Source organism: Chiloscyllium plagiosum, unplaced genomic scaffold, assembly GCF_037043375.1.
Source record: "Chiloscyllium plagiosum isolate Xiang-an unplaced genomic scaffold, Cpla_swu_hap1 HiC_scaffold_37, whole genome shotgun sequence".
NCBI classification, from domain to species: Eukaryota; Metazoa; Chordata; class Chondrichthyes; order Orectolobiformes; family Hemiscylliidae; genus Chiloscyllium; species Chiloscyllium plagiosum.
Window position 1 is genome coordinate 3,569,424 of NW_028270175.1, and position 22,440 is coordinate 3,591,863.

The following is a 22,440-nucleotide window of genomic DNA, read 5'->3' on the forward strand; positions in this document are numbered from 1 at the left end:
TCTCAGATTGACCGGGATAACACACCTATCCTAGGACAAGCCAAACAGATGTGCATGAGAATTCTTATAGGCATGGCATTCCAATTGGAGCTCTTAACAACAAACATCGATTTGGATCCCATCTATCATCCTCTGAGAAAAAGAACTGGAAATGACATCAACCCAAGGAAACCTAAATACATAATTAGAAAGCGTGCCATAACATCAGTGCTTCACTGGAGGTTCACTGAAGAGGTTACCTTGTGGTGACGAAACATCTGAAAACGAACCTTCCAGCTTAGTGAGCAAACTTACATCCAGAACTTCAACCTGAGCAAAAATTTCCAAACTCGCTGACTCCAGTGGGGGAACGGAGCGAGTCAATGTTGAGAGCGAATCTTGCTGTTAGAGCGCACAGTTCGGGCTTGCACATTTGTTGTGTGTTCACAGCCTCAGACCTTTGTCCTTGAGGAGAATAGGTATTGGAGAGCCTTTTTATAAAAAGTGTAAGACTTAAGCCTAAAGTCATGTCTCGAATATATATTTGAAGTTAATTATTTGTTAAAGCATACTTGCATCTATATTCCTGTTCAAATTTACAAAACATTGCAATAAATGGATGAGGAATAGAATTTTCCTATTTCAATTGAAATGCATGTGCAGGGACCTTTAGATCTTGTTCGGATAATCCGAAATTGATCGGATAACTGAGCTTATCCTATATTTTGTGAAACCTGGTATTTTGCTCTCTTGGTTTCCACACTCGCTTTGAGGGAAAGGTAATCTTGTATCTAATGTTTTCTCAGTACCTCACTGTGCTGTTAATTTATTTTCGATTTTCTTTTAATGTTCCTGTCTTCCTTCTCAGTTGCTCGCTATACATTATATCTGCTCCTTCAAATCAGCTGTTGTGTGTAATCCAAATTGGCTAATCCAATTTGAACTAGTCAATGTAGTTGACATGAGTACAAGAGCAGCAACACAATTGCAACTGAGATTTTATTTTAATTATGGATGTAATCAGTCAGCATCAATTAAAATCGATTATCTGGTCGTTATCCTAGTGCTATTCATGAGAGCTTGCTGTGCACAGATTGGCTTCCAAGTTTCCAATATTATAGATGACTGCACTTCAGATGTGATTTATTGACTAAAATATTTTGGGGTATCCTGAGGGTGTGTAATATGCTGTGGAAATCCATATCTTTAATTTCATCATGAGCATTCAGTTATTTGGACTAAGGATCCCCTTAAAGAAACCTACAATGTTGGAGTATGTACAAGGGAACTGGTTGTCAGGTTAATTGATGACCATGTACCTGGAAAACTAAATTACTTGCCTATACTACAAAATTTTATTTGGTAATCTAAAATGCCAACAGATAAATGCAATCAATGCTGGGCAGCCAGTAATGCCCACTTCTTGCAGGTGAATAAAAATGTTTTATTAATTTGATATGTTACACTAATTCCTGTTATGTTTTATTTTGTTCATTTGAACACTATGCATATCTGGTCTGTGCATAATAATTGTGACCGAAAACTGGTATTTCACTTGACACTAAACTGGAGACGTTGCTGATACTTAAGTCAGCCATTAAAAATGTATCTGAGATTCACCTGTATTTAGGCAAAGTTTAGCTAAGCTAAGCCCAGCATGCAAACTGAAGTTCTTGCAGTATCTTTAATTTATTTGGAAGTCTGTGTATGTGAGTGAGAATAGTAAAGGATTGAATGCCAACTGGTTTCTTTAGGCTCACCAGTGAGTTAAGTTTTATTAGAATTGCTCTCCAGTCATTGGTTGCAACAACTTTCAATTTGCTTGCAAGACATCTTGATAGAGCATGAATTCACTGATGCTAAACACCTGTCAGATTTCACAGCAGGTCTAAAGATAACTACTGCACGCTAAGAAAAATGCCATTGAGTTATTCCTGGAAAGCACACTCTCTCTCAAAGTAATGTCCATTTTACTGAATCCAGTGGTTTGTGTTCAGAAAAAGTTGTAATTTGTGAGCCATCATAATTAACCTTTTTATATGGGACCAGCGTGCAGTAAGAATGAAACAAAAACAAATTGCTAGAGAAACTCAACAGGTCTGGCAGCATAGAGTAATACGGCATGGAAACAGGCCGTTGACCTCTGAGAAGGAAACAGAGTTAATGTTTTTAGTCCAGTGGAGCTGTTAGCTAGGAAAGATTAGTATTTATGCTCGGTCAAGTGGGGTGGAGGGGAGACCTGAGTGACTGGTTGGAGAGACAGACCAGAGATAAAGATGAAAGGGATAGGTAAATAGGGGATTATTGACAGCAGACCAGGACACAGAAAAAAATGAGAGATGATAGTTGAATGAGAAACTGGATTTGCAGACCTGAATGCAGTCCGTCATCTACAGTGATCATGGGCCTAGGAGTATGTGGGAATGGGTGACTGTGATTAGATAAGAGTAGATTACATTACAGTGTGGAAACAGGCCCTTCGGCCCAACAAGTCCACACCGACCCGCCGAAGCGAAACCCACCCAAAGCCCTACATTTACCCCTTACCTAACATTACAGGCAATTTAGTATGGCCAATTCACCTGGCCCTGCACATCTTTGTGACTGTGGGAGGAAACCGGAGCACCCGGAGGAAATCCACGCAGACACTGGGAGAATGTGCAAACTCCACACAGACAGTCGCCTGAGGTGGGAATTGAACCCGGGTCTCTGGCGCTGTGAGGCAGCAGTGCTAGCCACCGTGCCGCCCACTGTGCTAAAATCAAATGTCATAACTGGGCTGGGTGTGGGTTGCATTCAACACAGCTAACCCATTTTCTCACTCTATCTCTTACTCAGCTTTTCTTCTGTCCTGGCCTATTATCTATCATCTCCTTGCCTACCTACCCCTTTCATGTCTTTCTCTGTCTCTCTAGAGTATATGTCCACCCATTTGCTCAACCCCCCCCAAAAAACATTTTCAATCTCAGCATAAATACTATTTTTTCCAGGCTACTAATAATTCTGAAGAATCACCGGACATGAAACGTTAACTTTGCTTTTTCCTGTCAGGTGCTGCCAGACCTGTTGATTTCCAATTTGTTCTTGTTTCAGATTTCCAGCGTCTCCAGTTCTTTGTTTTATTTTTATTGTGGTAATACTGACTCTGAGACTAAGAAAATTAGGATTGTTGGAATTTTACAATAACACTGGACCAGTTGGTAGGTGTTATAGCATTAATAATGTTTGAGGTCAAATCTGGGCCTTGCCTGGTATACTGGACCTGTCTAGATGCGTCAGCTACTAAGATAGGCAAGGTCAGCTACTAAGGTAGGTAGGCAAGGAGATGATAGATAATAGGCCAGGACAGAAGAAAAGCTGAGTAAGAGATAGAGTGAGAAAATGGGTTAGCTGTGTTGAATGCAACCCACACCCAGCCCAGTTATGACATTTGATTTTAGCACAGTGGGCGGCACGGTGGCTAGCACTGCTGCCTCACAGCGCCAGAGACCCGGGTTCAATAATGTTTGAGGTCAAATCTGGGCCTTGCCTGGTATACTGGACCTGTCTAGATGCGTCAGCTACTGAGAAAGTTGAAGCTACACTGAGAGTGAGTAAATTAGTGTGATTAAAATGACATAAAGGTCATTCATTGCACTGAGCAGTAAATGGTACTGACAACTGTATGGATTAATCTTGTTCTGATAGCATTAATCCTGGCATATTTTTTCATAAAAAGATTAAAGGATTTGGTGTCATTGCCTCGCTGCAAACCCAGTTTAGGAGAATGGGCCAATAAACATGCTGGTTGAAAGGCATTTTATAGTTAAGGTTTAATCCTGGCACAGTACTGATACAGCTGTTCTCTTCAAATATAATTGCCATCTTGGTGAATTGGGCAATGAATTTCGTCAGCCACAGTTAACATTTTATGTTCATGTTAAATTTCATCTGTAGTTACATAAAAACAGAACTGTTCAATGTGACTCAAAACATATAAATATTACCTAAAGCTGTCGGTTTGTCATTTGAATTGGGGAATATTTGAAAATTTAGTTTGTTTGCTTTTGTAGTTTGGATTTTTCAAGAAGCTGTTAAATGGATGTCTTGTGACAAAAAATGAAGTTCATAAACAATTTAAGTTAGAGCTTTTGCAACTTAGCCATTTGTTTTTCATAGTGGCAAAATTGATAGTTAGAACTTCAGCTAATTTTAACTAATAGAATTTGATTTATGAATGGGAGTGAAATGCTAGTAGATTCTTCTGGGTAAAGGGCAAGAGATGGAATCTTTTTTTTGTAGTCCTAGTTTCTCAGTGGTTTCATCTCTGGTTATGAATGGAATCTGGCCATTGTTCCATCTCAATCCCAACTTTCTGTAGGCTTAATATTGTAAGTGGAACTTGCATGTCTTATAGCAGTGACTGGATTTAGGTCATGGATTGCAGTAGGTTTATATAATCAGCAGGTTTTGTTAAACCGATTTGGCTTAGCCGCAGAATCAACTACACTGAGCCTGAGTGCATTATACTGCTGAGGAAGACGCAGTCCTACACACCTAGCAAATAGACTAGACTGGAAGAAAGTTTTGAATCATTAAGACAAGTTAATATTTAGAAACTCAAAAAGAATTGTAAGTATGTAACAACTGAAAGTTCTAAAGATTTCCTGATTCAGATTGCTGCTATTGGAGATTCTTTATTCTTGTCAGTGCTAAGAGCATTTAAAACAGATATGCAACTCATGAGAAAGCTTTAGGTGCTCCGACATGCTAAATTTGTATAATTGCATATTTTTGTTAATCTGTTCGTATGTATTTACTAAATGAAAAATGTGCAAGAAAGTTCTCAATATATTTTAAAAGTTTGGTTGCTTTTTGGTCGTATACACCAAGTCCTTACCTATATTTTAGCTACTTTAGGACCTCTAGCATGTATTTTTCTTCCTCATGGCAGAGAATGTGACTTTCTGCTGTTTTTCTTTCAGAAATCAGTGTGACCAAGTGGAGGCAATAAAGCACAAGTTTAGTACAGGAAAATGAGTGAGCTGGATCAGTTACGTCAAGAGGCCGAGCAACTGAAGAATCAGATCCGAGTGAGTATTATATCACTTGGTCCGCTTTGCGAAACTTGTATTTTAGTTTGGCGTGAATTCATGTGGCTGGATTTTTAAAAAGTAAGTTTAAAAGGAATGGCATTACATTGCTACTAATATACTGTACTTTAAATGGTAAATGATAGGTTTGTATGTAATTTCTTGAATAGCAAGTTTGGTATCTTGAAAAGCTTTCTTATGAAGAGGTGGAGTGCATTGTGATTGGCCTGCAGAGTGTACTTTTTGGGAGCTGATTAGGTTGTTTGCGTTTCCTGCATTTGAAAGCACCTTCTCCCAAAGTGTGCATTTAATTGAAATCATTCAACGTTGTCAGTAAGTCCGAAGTCTCCAGGGCATTAAGATACTTAATCCTCATCTTGTATGTTCCTGATTATGTTTCATGTATGTACAATGCCTGCATAACAACTATTGTCCCTGAACATTCAGGATTCTGTCAAAGACCCTCTAAATGGTTGTTTTTATGGGTCTTTGATTTCTCTCTCAAATGGGGGCAGTCAGATTGTTTGTGAAAATTTATGGCAAGGTTTGAGAGGCTTTAGGCCTCATTAACTACAAAACATGTTTACACGGTTGGCAGCTGACTTCCCTCTGGTCCATCATGCACCTGGTATAAATTACCTATTTGCAAAGTTTCCATTGTTGGATGAAGAATTTAAATACGTTGGTTCCTTTTAACTGAACTCCTTATGTACACATTTTGTATTACATCAAGCTCACAGCACAGGAGCAGAGTATTCCACCCACATTGATAGTGTTTATGCTCTTTTCCCACCCTCAAAGATTCAAATGCTTCACTGACTGTTTTTGAAAAATGCATTTATGTTGTTGTACAGAATATGCCAAACAAATCAGTTTCTCCAGCATTTTGGTATAAGTTCTGCAGAAACAATCAATTGGAAAAGTGTTAACCATTGAAGTGCTCAAGCTGAAAATGTTTCTGTTTGAATGAGGAGTTCTCATTTCAAGCATCTGCTATCTGAATTATCCTGACCCAATCCTCAAAGCACTGTGCTATACTAATTTGGCCATTCTTGCCCATTACCTGTTCTAGCCATCTCTTGACTCCTCAGTCACTAAGGAGCAGACTCGTACTTTCAATCCATAACCCAAACTGCTGGGTGATGACTGTTGTGCTGAGCAAGTTTTTATTGGCCTGTATTTGAACATGGAGTTAGGATATAAATGGCCAGTCTCCTGTGCTTTCTGCCACCTGGGTTCAGTTGGACAGTTTTTAAAATTGTATAGCTAAGTTTGCAACCTACCAATTCTTGATGCAAGAACCCAACCCAGGTAAATAGTGCGGTGAGGAAGGCATATGGCGTACTGGCTTTTATTGGTAGAGGAATTGAGTTCCGGAGTCCTGAGGTCATGATGCAGTTGTATAAGACTCTGGTGCGGCCGCATCTGGAATATTGTGTGCAGTTTTGGTCGCCATACTATAGGAAGGATGTGGAGGCACTGGAACGGGTGCAGAGGAGGTTTACCAGGATGTTGCCTGGTATGGAAGGAAGATCGTATGAGGAAAGACTGAGACACTTGGGGCTGTTTTCATTGGAGAAAAGAAGGTTTAGGGGTGACTTGATTGAGGTGTACAAGATGATTAGGGGGTTAGATAGAGTTGACAGTGTGAACCTTTTCCTGCGTATGGAGTCGGATATTACAAGGGGGCATAGCTTTAAATTAAGGGGGGGTAGATATAGGACTGAAGTTAGGGGTAGGTTCTTCACTCAGCGAGTCGTAAGTTCATGGAATGCCCTGCCAGTAGCAGTGGTGGACTCTCCCTCTTTATGGGCATTTAAGCGGGCATTGGATAGGTATATGGAGGATAGTGGGTTAGTATAAGTTAGGTGGGCTTGGATCGGCGCAACATCGAGGACCAAAGGGCCTGTACTGCGCTGTATTCTTCTATGTAGAACCCAGCAGATATATATTTTGAAGAATAGCTGTGAATGATAAAATTGGATCAACTTGGAAAGATTGCACCACCGGTAAGGCTGTTTATAGGTTAAAAACAAGGACTGCAGATGCTAGAAACCAAAGTCTAGATTAGGGTGGTTGTGGAAAAGCACAGCAGTTCAGGCAGCATCTGAGGAGCAGGAAAATCGACATTTTGGGTAAAAGCCCTTCATCAGGAGTAGAGGCAGGGTGGCTGCAGAGTGGAGAGATAAATGAGCCTGTTATAGACTTGTTGGATGTGTTTGAGCTCTCTTCCTCCAATACCGTTGATCTGTACCATTTTCACAATGTAAATGATTAAAAATGACCATTGAAACTGAGAAATTGAGAGAACACAGCTGGTTAATATCCAACATCTAGATGTCCCTCCTGGAATGGCCTAAGCAACTCCAATCCCATGTGTCTCATTACCATTGGGACAGCAAAGTTGGGCAATTATTAACTATTTTGCTATTGTCTTCCACATCCCAATCTTTTAGAAAAGAAAATTGTAACTAACTCAATGCCCTTTTGATGCACTTTTCTTGAAATACTTTGAAGCTTTTTTTAATTGTTGCCTTTCCTTTTCAGGATGCCAGGAAAGCATGTGCGGATGCCACTCTGGCCCAGGTGAGGTTTTAGTTATTGATGGCTTACTCAATCATTAAATTTTTTTTAAGCTTTTCCACTTTTTTCATATTTTAAAGATTCAGAAAATCCCTTCACGAAAAAGAGACTGCGAAATGATGTTTCATTTGTGGGTAAACAAATTTGTGGGTATTCATGAATGGATGCTTCAAAAAGTGGGCTATCAGCTTGCATTTGTAAAGGATGGGTTGGTTAGCTAATTTCTTTTGATTTTCTTTCTTTTGAGGTATTGAAATATGAATTAATAAAGCACAGTGGGAAATGTATGTATGGGTAAAATCTGGAAGAAACCTTTTTAAAACTTAAAGCATGGGTTGTATAATAGCTAAAAGTCAGAATATAGGACTATTTGTATTTTCACAAATTGAAGATTTTAAACCTGTCCAAGTACTGCTGTTTGTACTAATGATTTGAGTGTAGGTAGAGGAGCAATAAAATTGTTTGCGTAGTATCAAACTAGGGAGTCTTGCAAGATGTAGAAACTGCAGAAAGGCATAAAGAGGTTCGTGAGCTAGACATATAGCCAATGCAGTTTAATGAGGGGAGATTTGAAGTGCTTTTGGGGTGGGGGGGAATAGTGAAAGGAAATATGAAGTGCAAAATAAATAGCCATAATCCTTTCAAGATGTAAGCAAACTTTAAAATTTGGCTGAATATTGATTCATGTGAATTTAGCCATATTTAAAGACAGTCAAGTTATAATGAACAGGAGACCTTAGTTCACGTTTTACAGCTGTTGGAGCTCCAATGACTGAAATACTCTTTCCCTTTACTTTTAAATTGTTTTTTTCTGTTCTTTTGAAGTTTGAGATTTGTTCCAATAGCAAATATTCTAATATGCCTTTAATTCTGTGAATCTTACTTTTAAACATTCTTTAACTCCCCAACCTGAATGACTTACATCTATGAATTTTGAAGAGATGGTGGCTATATGCCTGAAACCTAGATGCAATCAGTTAAGAAATTGCATTTCTTTGGTTGAATGAACTAATTCTGAAAGGGCACAGTATACTACAGGTGCCAAATGAAGCTTCCCCTCCCAGTGGTGTGGGTTGATCTCTTGACACCTTGTATGCAGAGCTAGCTAGCATTGCTCTGAAACCACTTAGTGTGATGGTAAATGACTGCCCACAACTGGCATCACTATTTACATTAGCTATCAGCTTGAGTCTCTTGTATATGTTTTCTGTTGACTGCAAGGCTGCATGCTGCTTGAACAGTCCTGCAGCTCCAGCTTCGTAATGGAGAATTTTCGCTTTTTTATTTTGTGGGTAGCTTTTTTGATAGGATAGCATCCCTAATTCTAAAGCATCCCTAGAGAAAAGCAGACATTTCAGCTTAGCAGCAGGTGACTTCCCAGTTTGATCCAGGCAGTGACTGACATAATAATGCATTGATTTCCATCATTGGAGGCAACTCTAGGCACCCTTCTGTACAAATGGAACTAAGCTAATAATGTGTAAACTGCTGGCTTGTGTTGGCCCTTTGACTTCAAAGAATGTGGATAAGGTGTCCTCCCCATTTTTGTTTTTGGATGTACAATCTGAGTGGAATTTGGAAACTGACTCCCTTTATTATCTTGAATTGAATCAATAGCAAGGATAAGGACACTGCACCGAGAACCCACAGAGTTGAGTTGTCAGAGGAACTTGCTTAAAGAGGTTGTCAATTACCCCATGGAATTCTTCTCCAGCATCTTTGACTTTCACAAGTCAAACCCATAAAGCAGTGGGTTCTATTTGACTCCTAGCTGAAACCTGGTGGATGGACAGTGGGCCCATACATCACATTCCTGGGGTGACTTTGTTTCTTTGAGATCTGATGTAGTTCGGCCTAGGACTATAGGGTACTTAGCTGCCATGTGTCACCCTAAGTGGTGCATTGTTAGAGGCCTTGGTGATGCAAAGGCTGTCAACAAACCAGAAAGATAAAGGAGGGTGATCTAACAGCTTTCACAACCACAAACTTTGAAATGGTAAATAATGAATTGTTCAAACTATTTGGGGACTTGTAATGGGTCATAATCTTGTTTCTATCTCATCTTCAATTTTAGAAAGGAAGAATAGAGAGAAAAGGAACCAATCCTTCAATTCTCTGTAACATAGTTTTGAATGGTTTCTGTGATCTACAAATGCAGATTTAGCCAGATGGGCGGTGAAATTGTATTTCCTTCATTTTAAAAACTTATTATATTTTCTTGAAGTGTTTGCGCATTTTGTATTATACAAGTCAGCAAAAAAAACTGTTCACATTGCAAGGATAGCTAGATTCATTTTGTTTTAAGTCAGTCAACAAACTTTCTTGTATCCATTGCTACAGCTGGACTTCAGTTTTCACCCACAACTTTTGTAATATGGCAAGAAAATGAAGGCAGAACAGCTAAGAAATAATTAGTTAGTTTCTCTCATGACAGAATTAATATCACCTTTGTTTTAGCCACTTACCATCATTTAAGCTGAGGATAAATTTATCTGTTCATGTCTGTAGAACCTTTTACTTAATCCTGAATGTAATTTCTACAGTAGTCTAATTTGAAGATTTCATAAAAATTAGTACAATAGGATGAAACATCAATGAGAAGTTTTGGTAAAGAATAGGAAGCGTAAGTCACATAACATCAAATAGTTTATTGCACATCCTAATGAAATGACTTGCAGTCCACTTATCCACAGACATATTTCTGGAACATGCTTTATTGAGAAATTCATGATTATACTTGGTCATAGCATGTGAAATGCTTAATTACTAATTCCCGTGTAAATCTCTCACTACCTATTGTTTCATAATCAGTGACCTAAAGACTTTTCCTCTTTTTTTTTCAATTTTAACCTTTTGCGACTTTGTTTATGTTTATAAGAAATAACAGCAGAAATAGACATCAGTTCCATTGAGCCTGCTCCATCACTTGAAAAAATTCTGATATGATTATAGCTTAACACTTCCTGGCTGTCTCCTATTTTATATTTTTGCTGTCTGGTTTATAATGTTTCATGGATCATTTTGCCACCATCATGAAGTTATTCATTTTCTTAGTAACTCAGTTTCCTACCAAATACGAAATTTTCCCTGTTCTGCATTAGCTTGGACATCAATGGCATGTGGTAATTGGGAAAGGAGATCCTGAGCTCGGGAGAGTTGCAGGAAGTCCATCTAAGTTTCTATTCACAACTGCTGTTAAATCGTCCTTACCCCCCAAAAAAATCTTTGATTCATTAACCACGTTTACTAAGCTGGCAAATTGAGAAAGCCAACAAAACAAAACCACAAGTTTAATTAAAAGCAAAATATAATGCTGAAAATCTGAAGTAAAAACAGCAAGTGTTGGAAATACTCTGCAGGCCTGGCAGCATTTGTCGAGAGAAACAGTGTTTCAAGTTGGCGCAGGACTCTTTTTTTCAGAACAGTTTTAAAGTCAACTTGAAATATCAGCTGCTTTTCTCTTTAAGTATAGAATCTTAATTTAGCTACTGACAGAGAATCTTTTTGTACTGGATGGTTTCAGATCTGTGGGTAGTGTGGTTGTGGTGTTGAAAATACTTGTTATGGGAAAGGTTTACTTTATGCAAGCTGACGTTTTTCTTTCCCTTTTATAGATCACAGCTAACATTGACCCAGTAGGGCGAATTCAAATGCGTACCAGGCGAACACTACGAGGCCATCTTGCTAAGATTTATGCAATGCACTGGGGTACTGACTCCAGGTGTGTACATCATTAGTTATCTTGTTTTCTAAGTGGTCTATAGATTCAGATGGATAGTGACTGTGTAGAGCAGGACCTTGGGATAAAATAAGTTCATTAGGATTTTAAAAAAATTTTTAAGATAACAAACAGTCTAGTTGTTGGCGCAATGCCATTTTAAATGGAATTTTGTTTGCTCCTTTTATCCCCAAAGGGCCTGTTTTCATTATCTAATGACTCTAGAGAGTGAGCAACTAATGCACAACATAAACAGTGGCATTCTATAAAAACATTATGAATTGTTAACCATATCATGCTTTAATACAACGCATTTGCTACCAAGGTTCCAAGAAAGAGACCTAATGGAGGACTGCATTAATAATTATTTGGTACTGAAACAATTATAGATAAAATTCATTCCAACTCTCATGATGTGAACAACTTGCTGATTGATCTAGTATGGATTGTCTATCACTGCCGCTAATTTTAATTGTGCCATTACCCAATTCATATTGCTAGGAATGTGCAGTTTTTAATAAGATAAATTGAAATGTAATCTTCATGAGAAACCTGCTTAGATGCATTCTTTCTTGTATGCATTTAGTTAATCTATCATTTTGTCAGACCAGCTTTGTTGAAATAAGGCAATAAGTACAAGAGAAGCTAATGTGCCAATGTAATGTTTAGCACCAGTGCAGTGCTAATGATTATGTTACAGTTTTATGTTGACATTGGAACTATTTTCAATTTCAACAAGATAATGCTTCATTTAAAGTATGGTTTAAATGTTCAGATTTTAGAAAAATGCTTAATAAATCTAAAAACCATAACTTTATTTAATTAAATTGAAGCAGGTGTGTGTTAAATCTTTAGGGAAATCTTAAGTATTCTGATTAGATGCACTCATACTTGAGTCCATCAGGGAATAGGCATATTCTTGTGGATGAGCAGGATGACCCAGCATTTCTGCAACTTTATCAAATTGTAGCAACAAATAGGCAAAATAAGATTTTCCCATTATTCATCAGATGAGCGCATTGATATAGTTCAGATATTTTTAAATTGGCCATCCACTTGGAATCTCCTTAAGACATGTATTGCTGTTGTCAAAATATCCACTAAATCAAACACTTGGAACACAAATTTTAGTAAATATTCCATTGCTGACTATTTGTGAACAAAGCAGTTCCTCAACATAGCTCTCCTGAATTTGCAGTCAGGTGGTTTGCTGTTTACCACTTCTTCCACCTGCTGTTTATGGACATATTTCTTGCAAATAACACATGACACGCTAAGTGCTTTATATCTGTGGAATGGAATATTTAAATTTGATAATTACAGGCCCCTGTAGCTTTATCTTGTACAATGATATACCTGTTTTATAAAAGACAAATTGTTGACTGCACAGTGGTATAACTATGAAAAGATGTAATAGCACTGATGCTCTGTATTCAAATATTAAATTTGTTAGAACATTTCTCTGGTAACAATAGTACCAATATGTGCAAAGCTAACTGGCAGAGTGATTAGGTTTAACGTAAGAATTATCACAACAATAACCAAAATTCAAAAGCCCAGAAAAGCAGCGTTAGTTATTATTTAGATGGCAAAATGTTTTTGCAGTCCTTCATTGTTGTTGCGTCATGTTACTACAGTTCATGACATAGGAAAATTTGAGGTCTGTAGAACTCCACCTGTCATAACATTCAAGTTATGGAAGTGCTGTTAAGTTTAATATGCATTTCGATAAAATGAACAATGTAAATGTCTGCTACCTAAATGGAAGCATGCACCAAGTTATAACTAACCAATCTTACAAGGTATGTTGTATAAAACAGTGAGCAAGTGTTTAAACTGAAGTGTAATGTTTGTACTCCCAAACGTTAAAGAAATTGAAATTATTTTTAATTGAATAGATAAATGACAAAGTTATTTATTGAATATGTTTAGGAAGGTTTAGTATTTAGATCTTTTGGCTTTAAAAGCACTGAAACCCCGTGTTCATTTTCTACATTAAATAGAAAATTGTTTTTTCAAGAAAGTCACTTTGAAATCATTTTTTGGATTTCAGTGAACTTGATTCCATGTATGTGATGGGCAAAAATGTATTGTGGACTACAGATAATTTGAGAGTGGAGTAATGTTTTACTTGAGTTGAGGTAAAACCTAATACAAACTTTGTGATTTGCATTATGTTTGACAGTTGACTGTTTTGGAGAGTTTTTTTTTATTTCTCATGTGAACCTGAGAGTGTTCATTTCTGTAAACTATTTCCTATAAATTTGTTTATGGAGCACACATGAAGTGAAAAAGTAGTTGAATTTATTTTAGATTTTAAAGATCACCTTTGAACTGCAATGTTTTGCCTTAATCCATATGTGATCTGAATGTGGTATGGTATCAGCTGTATTATTGTTTTTCCTCCCCTGTAGACTGCTAGTGAGTGCCTCCCAGGATGGGAAATTGATCATCTGGGATAGCTATACCACAAACAAAGTGAGTACAGGCTTAAGTTTGGAATTGAATTTGGCTCAAAAGTTTCCATGGCTACACTTGACACAAATGAACTTTCAAAATAAATCCATGGCACCTAATTGTGTTTAACTACAGTACTTGATTCGTTGGATCAAGTAATTCTGGAACTTTAAAATTTATGAATTTCTCCACAAACTCTTTGGATAAACGAGCCATGTTTAGAGCAACCTACATTCAGCTCTAAACTAAATTGATCTGTCTGCCTTCCTTAAATAAGGAACAAAATCAGTCATGGTTCCCGGTCCTGGTGGCTGTACACAAATGTTGGTTGGTGATGGATCGGGATTGCTTACATCCTTGAATAAAGGCAATCTACTCCTGGTGCTAGAAATCTGAAACAGACCTACGATGCTGGCAAAACTCTGGTGTGGCAGCATCTGTGGAGTGACAAACAGTTAACCTTTTGAATCTGGTGTGACTCTTCTGAACTGTGAATTACTATAACTTCAAGGACTTTAACATTAAATATTTCAGCTGAGATAAATTTGTGGAATTTCTCCGAAGTAGAAAAGCTTTTGAGTTTGTATTAGAATGTTTATATTTCTGCATTAATTCTGAATCTGCACAGCTGCAGGCTTGAAACAGTCAGTGGTTGTAACTAAAGTTTTCAGAAGTACTGAAACGTTCAGTATTTTTTGCTGATGAAACAAAGGAGTTGGTAAAGAATCAGCTGGAAATTCTTGCAGTGCACTGCAGCACTGAGCTTCATTAATGCATAGTACAAGGTGTCAAACTTAGTATCTATGAAATGGAGTTAACAATGACAGACTATATGGCAGACTTTCCTATATTTTAAATCACTATATCCTCCATCACAAATAGGGATAGGTAGTAAATGTAGGGAATGAGCAGTGGCAGGGGGGAAAAGAGGAGCTGTATTACAGATGTATATGTAGGTGACCTGGTGCCTGAAGTTCAGCTGGATAAGCCTAACCCCCTTAACCAATCTGATTTTATTAAATTGGATTTATTTTAATATGTTTGTAATTTTATTAACCATTTCAAGATGCTGAGCTTCATGATTAAAAATTATAGTGCAGCATAAAGTTGCCCTTTAGGTCCTCTTCATATCTTTCCCCTCACCCTAAATCTATGCCCTCTAGTTCTGGATTCCCCCCCCCCCCACCTGGACTAGAGGGCATAGGTTTAGGGTGAGGGGAAAGATATAAAAAGGACCTAAGGGGCAACTTTTTCACGCAGAGGGTGGTACGTGTATGGAACAAGCTGCCAGAGGAAGTGATGGAGGCTGGTACAATTGCAACATTAAAAAGGCATTTGGATGGGTATATGAATAAGAAGGGTTTGGATGGATATGGGCCGGGTGCTGGCAGGTGGGACTAGATTGGGTTGGGATATTTGGTCGGCATGGACAGGTTGGACCAAAGGGTCTGTTTCCATGCTGTGCATCTCTATGACTCTCTGACTCTAAAAAATGACAGGTAACTGTTATTAAAAAGCACTGCAAAACTAAACACTTGCAATTTGGAGGCATGGAGTTCAACATGTTCACCAGCCACATACTTTTGGAAGTACAATGACACCTTTTTTTTTGTCAGTTTGTGCTACATCCAGGTGATGGTGTGAACAATTTCCAAGTAATGTCCTTCTTTCTTTCAAAACAGCCATTACCTCTCCTCCAAAATTCCATCTATCATTTTAAACTGTGGCCCTATCATGAACCTCCTTTCTTAGGTTATTAAATATGTGGTCACTTTCCATTTTTCCTGATTCTGAATCATCCTTGATCACAAATTACATTATTTTTGATTGTCGCCTGATGCACTTTCTTCACTTTGTTGGTATTGACAGAGTTGTTGCATTCTCCCTTTCTAGTGATGTCCCCCACCTGTCTGCTGTCCCAGCCTGAAGCATGTTGTTTGCAGCTTTAACATCCTATAGAGTCCCCTGAGCTTGTGGTTGTATGCTCATTACGACAGTGCCTAAAAGTATATCTGTAACTGTTTCTCCAGCGAAATCTCAGGGTATGTTGAACATTGCTTGCTCATCCCAAATTTGGAGGTGCCAGTGTTGGACTGGAGTGTGCAAAGTTAAAAATCATACACCACCAGGTTACAGTCCAACAGGTTGATTTGGAAGCACCAGCTTTCAGAGCGCTGTTCCTTCCTCAGGTTGTGTCACACAATCACCTGATGAAGGAGCAGCACTCTGAAAGCTAGTGCTTCCAAATCAACCTGTTGGACTATAACCTGGGGTTGTATGATTTTTAACTTTGCTTCTCAAGGGCAATTTGGGATGATAGAGGTGGCACGGTGGCTCAGTGGTTAGCACTGCTGCTTCACAGCACCAGAGACCCAGGTTCAATTCCACACTTGGGTGAGTTTGCATGTTCTCCCAATGTCTGTGTGGCTTTCTGGGAATTCCAGTTTCCTCCCACAGTCCAACAATATGAAGGTTAGGTGGATTGGCCATGCTAAATTGTCCACTAAGGATGCGCAAGCTAGGTGGATAAGAAGTGCAAGGTTACGGGGGTAGGTAGGGGGAGTGTGTCTGCATGGGCTACACTTTGGAGGGGCAGTGTGGACTCAATGGGCCAAATGGCCTGCTTCCATACGAGCGATTCTGACATTTATCTTTTAAAATGTGGTGATTTGTTGTCTTGAACTGCTGAGACCAGTATGATGTAGGCATGCCCATCGTGCTTTTAGGGAGGGAGTTCCAGGACTTCGATCCAGTGACCATGACGAAGAGGCCATGTAGTTCTAAGTCTGAATGATATGGGCCTTGGAAAGGAACTCTCAGGTGCTGGTGCTTCCGTGTATCTGTTGTGCTTTGTTCTTCTAGATAGTAGAAATCGTGGTGGGTCTGTGAGGTAATCAAAGTTTGGGTGAAGATTTGTAGCTCGGGTGCTCGTTGTTGTGGTTCTGTTCGCCGAGCTGAAAATTTTTGTTGCACGTTTCGTCCCCTGTCTAGGTGACATCCTCAGTGCTTGGGAGCCTCCTGTGAAGCGCTTCTGTGGTGTTTCCTCCGGCATTTATAGTGGTCTGTCCCTGCCGCTTCAAGTTGTCCGTTTCAGCTGTCCGCTGTAGTGGCCGGTATATTGGGTCCAGGTCTATGTGTTTGTTGATGGAGTTTGTGGAAGAGTGCCATGCTTCTAGGAATTCCCTGGCTGTTCTTTGTTTGGCTTGCCCTATAATGGTAGTGTTGTCCCAGTCGAATTCATGTTGCTTGTCGTCTGCGTGTGTGGCTACTAAGGATAGCTGGTCGTGGCATTTTGTGGCTCGTTGATGTTCATGGATTGTTGAGGTAATGTTGGAGGAAGTTTGAGTTGCTGCTTTGCATATTGTAATTGATACGCACTAGAATTGTTCCTCAGTGATGAGGAACTTGGATGATTTAAGGTGGCGGGTGTGGTGGTGATTACATAGGTTGCTTTGTCGTGTATAAAGTTTTGTTGTATTGGAGTTACTTATCCCAACAACTAACCCATTCCTGTGCACTATAGATTGTGGGCATGCTTGACAGTCAGGTGGTGAGTTGCTTGCCACAGAATGCTGAACCTCTATCTGTCTCTCTGGCTACTTTATTTGGCTGATCCAGTTAAGTTTTTAGTGGTACTTCCAAGATTTTGGAGACTATCAGTGACAATGAGGTTAGTCTTTTGGGAGGAAGGGAAAGAAACTGCTTCACAATATTGAGTTATGAACCATACTGACCACTGCAGTCATCAATAAATGTACCCACTTCTGATCCTTTTTTGGAAGGAAGATTATTGATAAGCAAGTGAAGATTATTGGTCCAAAGACACTACTCTTGCAGCAATGATTGTCTATCAATATTCACAAGTAACTATTTTATGCTCATTAAGACCACAATCAGTGGACAGTTGTTCCCCCAATTTGCATTGATATCCGTTTTGTTAGAGCTTGATGACATACCTGCCCATCCTCTTCCACACTCCTGCCCTGTCTCCTCATTGGTGGCTGCATCTTCATTCATCTTGAAGTGGAGTGGAATTCTCTCCTGAAACCCATTTGGCTTCCAGTCTCTGTCTCAAGGTCCTTCAAACACAATTTTATAGGCTGTGTCTAACTTCAGAACTTTGGGATGTTTTCCTCTGACACGGTGTAAATGCAGGTAGTTGTTGATCTCTCTAATTGCTTTGAAAATCATAAACTTCTATCCCAAGTAAGGGACAGTAAAGTTTGAATAGCTTAAAAATTTAGTTTCACTTGGGACCTGTTTCTTGAGTGTAGCAGAATAATTTTCTATTTTCTACCTTTTTAGTAGTGTTCAGCAACTCTGTAGTTACTTATACTGCTATTATTAAATCCTGGTGAGTCAACGGTCTCCTTTAGGGCATTTTTAAATCTGATGGTTGAGGCACTTTGTCGTTATATCAAACAGCCATGTTAAAGTTCAGTGCAGAAGGTATTAGTTTAATTTGAAATACTTAATCTTAATAGCCTCCTAATCAGAACACTATCAAAAATGAATGTATCTGGTCTGTTGTGTACTCCTGTAACTGTGTAATTACAATACAATTGCTCCCATGTTGGTGTAGGAAGAAAATTATACAGACATACAAGTTTACTGCAAGTTTCTTCCTTCCTTCTTTCCCTCCTGCCCCACCCTGGGCCTCCAGCTGTACTTCAGATGTTTTTAATTGCATGTGATCTATTTAGGGACAAACTAATTTCAACTGCACATCTTGAGAAAATGTTTCATTTGTCCTGGTTTCTACCTGAAACTGTTGACCAAGAGAAACAGTTGTCCTGTCATTTTGAGTCTGATCAAATTTTACTGTTTTAAAAATTACTGTGCTTGTATAGTTTTGTTTCTGGTGAGTTGAGAGAATATAGTGGATATTTCTAATAGTTGTGTGATAGTATTAATTGGATAGTCATGTTTTCTGATTAGCTGGTGGGAGCATTATCTCAAATTATTTTTGATATCTAGACCTTTTCCTGTGTTCCATCGATATTCTCACTTTTTAAAGTGGACTTGAATTCTTGTGCTCATTATAACTAACAGTGGAATGGAATTCTGTACTTGTTTAGGATTAGTATTGTGTGGTGACTGGCATAGTAATGTCACTAGACTAGTAATCCAGAGGTCCAGGTTCTAATGGAAAAACAGGATTCAAATGCCACAGTGGCTGGTGGTGGAATTTAAATTTGATTAGTTAAAATCTGGAAAATAAAGACAATCTCAGTAATGGTGACCTTAAAATTGCCATTTGATTCACTGATCTGCTTTAAGAAAGGATATCTGCCATCCTTACCTGATCTGGTCTACATGTGACCCCAAGCTTTCAGTCCTATGGTGATTTTGAAGTGGCTTGACAAGCTACTAGGTTGAAGGGCAGTTAGGATGCACAACAAATACTGGCCTTGCCAACACCTCCCCCCCACCCCCACATACCCCAATATGTAATTCAGTAAATCAATTTAATTTAATTTAATCAGTCTTAAGAACTGAGTACACCCAAATTCATTGAGTGAATTATTAGTGCATTGGCAGGCTTTATCTTTTTTGTGTGTATATATTTTCATGATGCAAAGTAATACTATCGCAGTATTATTAAATTACAAATTTGCATGCTTGTTTGCTCCATGTTTCACTTAACTGCAGATTCAATGGAAACTATAAAGATGCTTCCACTTACAGAAGAGACTAGTGCTAGGGAGTACAGTTTAAATATAATGGCTCTTATGTTTAAAACATGAGGATTTTTTTCCCCAAAGGGTCTTTTTTTTGTAATTCTTCTTCCAGAGAGCAGCTGACACTGGTCCCTAAATATTTTTAAGATTTAGGTATATAAGGTATAGAGGAGAGATAGGGATGTAGAATCGAGGCCACTGTCAGATTAGTCAAGATATCAATAGCAGACACATGGGACTGAGCAGCCATGTACTCCCAGTTCTGGTGTCTTAATACTGTTTTGACAGCTTCAGTGTTGGCTTCAGGAGAATTGCCATCTTCATGTTTGGTCAGGCTTGAGGGTAAATTTGGTATTACTGATGTGGGAAGAACATATTTTGAATTGTGAAAGAAAAACTAGATTCTCCAGAAGGGACAAGAACAGAAATTGTTGGAAAAAACTCAGCATGTCTGGCAACTTCTGTGGAGAGAGACCAGAGTTAACATTTCAGGTCCAATGAACCATTTAAAAGAATGTTTTTCCAGTAGTTTCTGATTTCCAGCATCTGCAGTTCTTTGAGTTTTTCCAGAAGGGATATTAATTGTATAATTTCACTGGTATTAAGGATTAAAGTTGGATTACATCCCGCTGGTGATGAGTGTTTTCACATTTGAGCATTTCCTAATTTAAGCTCTTTGGCAATGTTTTATCTGGTATTGGAAATATTTCACTTGAAAGTAGTACCGCAACAAATATATTTTTGCAAGTATTTTGATTTTTGGCCAAGCAGCAGCTGAAGGAATGGAATACTTGTTTGCACATCAGCAATATTTTGAGGTGATGACGTAGTGGTAATGTCATTGGACAAGTAATGCAGGGACCAGCTTAATGCTCTGGGCATGGATTCAAGCTGATTTGATGCTTGTGTTAGATTCTTTCTCTTTTAAATACCAAAGAGAACAAAGAACAGTAAAGCACAGGAACAAGCCCTTCAGCTCACCAAGCCTGCACTGATTCCTGCTCCTTATTTAGACCTAATTATTGCCCATGCATGTGTTCTGACCCCCCGCCCCATTTCATGTACCTATCAAAATATGCCTTAAATGTTGCTGACATACCTGCTTCCACCACCTCCACTGGCAGTGTCTTCCAGGCACCCACCACCCTCTGTATGAAACATTTCCCTAAACATTCCCACTTCTCCCATAAACTTTGCTTCTCACACCTTGAACCTGTGCCCACCCTGTGGGAACAAACCTCTGATGAGCCATCCTAGTAGAAGCGTTGATGTAAACTAACAAAATTGGCTTTGAAAAGCAATGGAAATTTATAATCTTGTGAACTCTTGCTAAGTAATGAGGTGAAATTTTGCAACTGATTTGGTGAGGAAAAAAGTTCTTAATAACATACATTGTTAGTAAGGCACTCCTTCAAGTTGTATCTTATTGTTTGTGACTGAGCTGTAGGTTCATGCCATTCCTCTCCGGTCTTCCTGGGTCATGACCTGTGCATATGCTCCATCTGGTAACTACGTTGCTTGTGGTGGTTTGGACAACATCTGTTCCATTTATAATCTGAAAACTCGTGAAGGAAATGTTCGTGTGAGTCGTGAGTTGGCTGGGCATACAGGTAAGCTAATCGACCTTTAATCTTATTGAAGATTGCAGCCGTATTTGTGTAAAGACGCTGGTAAGTTTTCCCCATTAATTTTAATGGGCATTTTGTCCTTGCTGTGGTTACGTACTAACTAGTGGTGAATATAGTTGTGGAAATGGAAATAGGGCAGAAAGTGGAGTTGATGTAGGAGCTATGATCTTACTGCATAGCGGACCAGGCTCAAGGGGTTATGTGACTTTTGTTTTCACCTTGTTATTCAGCAAGACCTATGAAATTTATAGATTATTTGGGAGTTCTTGAAACCTTTTAGACTGTTCAACTCACTGTTAAACATTATTCAAAGGCAGCCAGAGTTCCTTGAAATATTGTTGGAGGTTTCACATGTGGAGCTAAAAGGCCCAGTTAGGTTAGCAAAAGGAAGGTGAACTTAGACTTTGGTATAAAGTGACTCCTCATTGATGTTACACATTGAAGCTCCAATCTGGCTAGTTAGCTCATATACGCTATATCATGGGCATTTCGTAATTAATTTCACTCACTAAAATTTCCAGCAATGGTATTCAAAGGCCTAGTGATTTCTGATCCTGATTTCAGTTAATTCATCCACAATTTTGTGGCCCCTAGTCACCCTTGGAAGACTACCTAGATGTTCCTGTCGCTTAGCATACAGGACACAATTCAAATCACTGCATTCAATTGGTCATAGTGATTAAACCTTTTATAAAATCCATGTCACTTCCTTAACGAAGTGTTTTCTTCCTTGGGATGTAGCTGTTTCAAAATAGCTGTGACACATTTAAACTGACTGCATGATAGTTCAAGGCAATACCCTTCCAAGTGACACTGTCATGGAATGTCATTGACGAAGGCATTGTAGACCTTGTGCCTTAAAATAAGAGGGCCAGAATTTTAGACTTGAATGAGGAGAAATATCTTTGCCCAGGGGATGTGTCATTATAATGTTAGCAGATCTGCTCAATATTTAGGTAAACACTCCATAATTTAGAAGAGCAATGATATGTTCAAATTTCCACTGTAAAAGCTAGATAGAATTCATGACAATGTCATACTTCCTGCCATAGTTCTTGAAAGACTCACCTTCAGAATTGTGGAGGCTGGAGATCTGAAAAGAAAACAGATTGGTGAAACTCAGCAGGTCTGGCAACATCTGTGGGGAGAAAGCAGGTTAATGTTTCAAGTCTGATGACTCAAGCCATCTGACTCTGAAGAATCACTGGATGCAAAATGTCAACTGTTTTCTCCCCACATGCCAGATCTGAGTTCTGCCAGTGGCATTGTCTGACATATGGACAGCATTCTCATCTGAAGAAATCTTATTAATTGGTGAGGTA

At 38.7% G+C, this 22,440-nt stretch overlaps 1 protein-coding gene across 3 annotated transcripts in view; it reads left to right on the forward strand.

The window, feature by feature from the left end:
* LOC122540466 (guanine nucleotide-binding protein G(I)/G(S)/G(T) subunit beta-1) overlaps positions 1–22,440 on the forward strand; it is a 69,347-nt gene that overhangs the window by 40,062 nt on the left and 6,845 nt on the right. For 2 of the 3 annotated variants that reach the window (XM_043676307.2, XM_043676310.2), the window contains exons 2-6: positions 4,944–5,051; positions 7,599–7,637; positions 11,249–11,355; positions 13,767–13,830; positions 20,938–21,100. In XM_043676307.2, coding sequence (XP_043532242.1) covers positions 4,995–5,051; positions 7,599–7,637; positions 11,249–11,355; positions 13,767–13,830; positions 20,938–21,100 — 430 coding nt within the window. In that variant the 5' untranslated portion in view covers positions 4,944–4,994. Of the gene's footprint in view, positions 1–4,442; positions 4,591–4,943; positions 5,052–7,598; positions 7,638–11,248; positions 11,356–13,766; positions 13,831–20,937; positions 21,101–22,440 lie in introns of those variants that run through there. The other variant, XM_043676309.2, reaches the window with a different exon arrangement.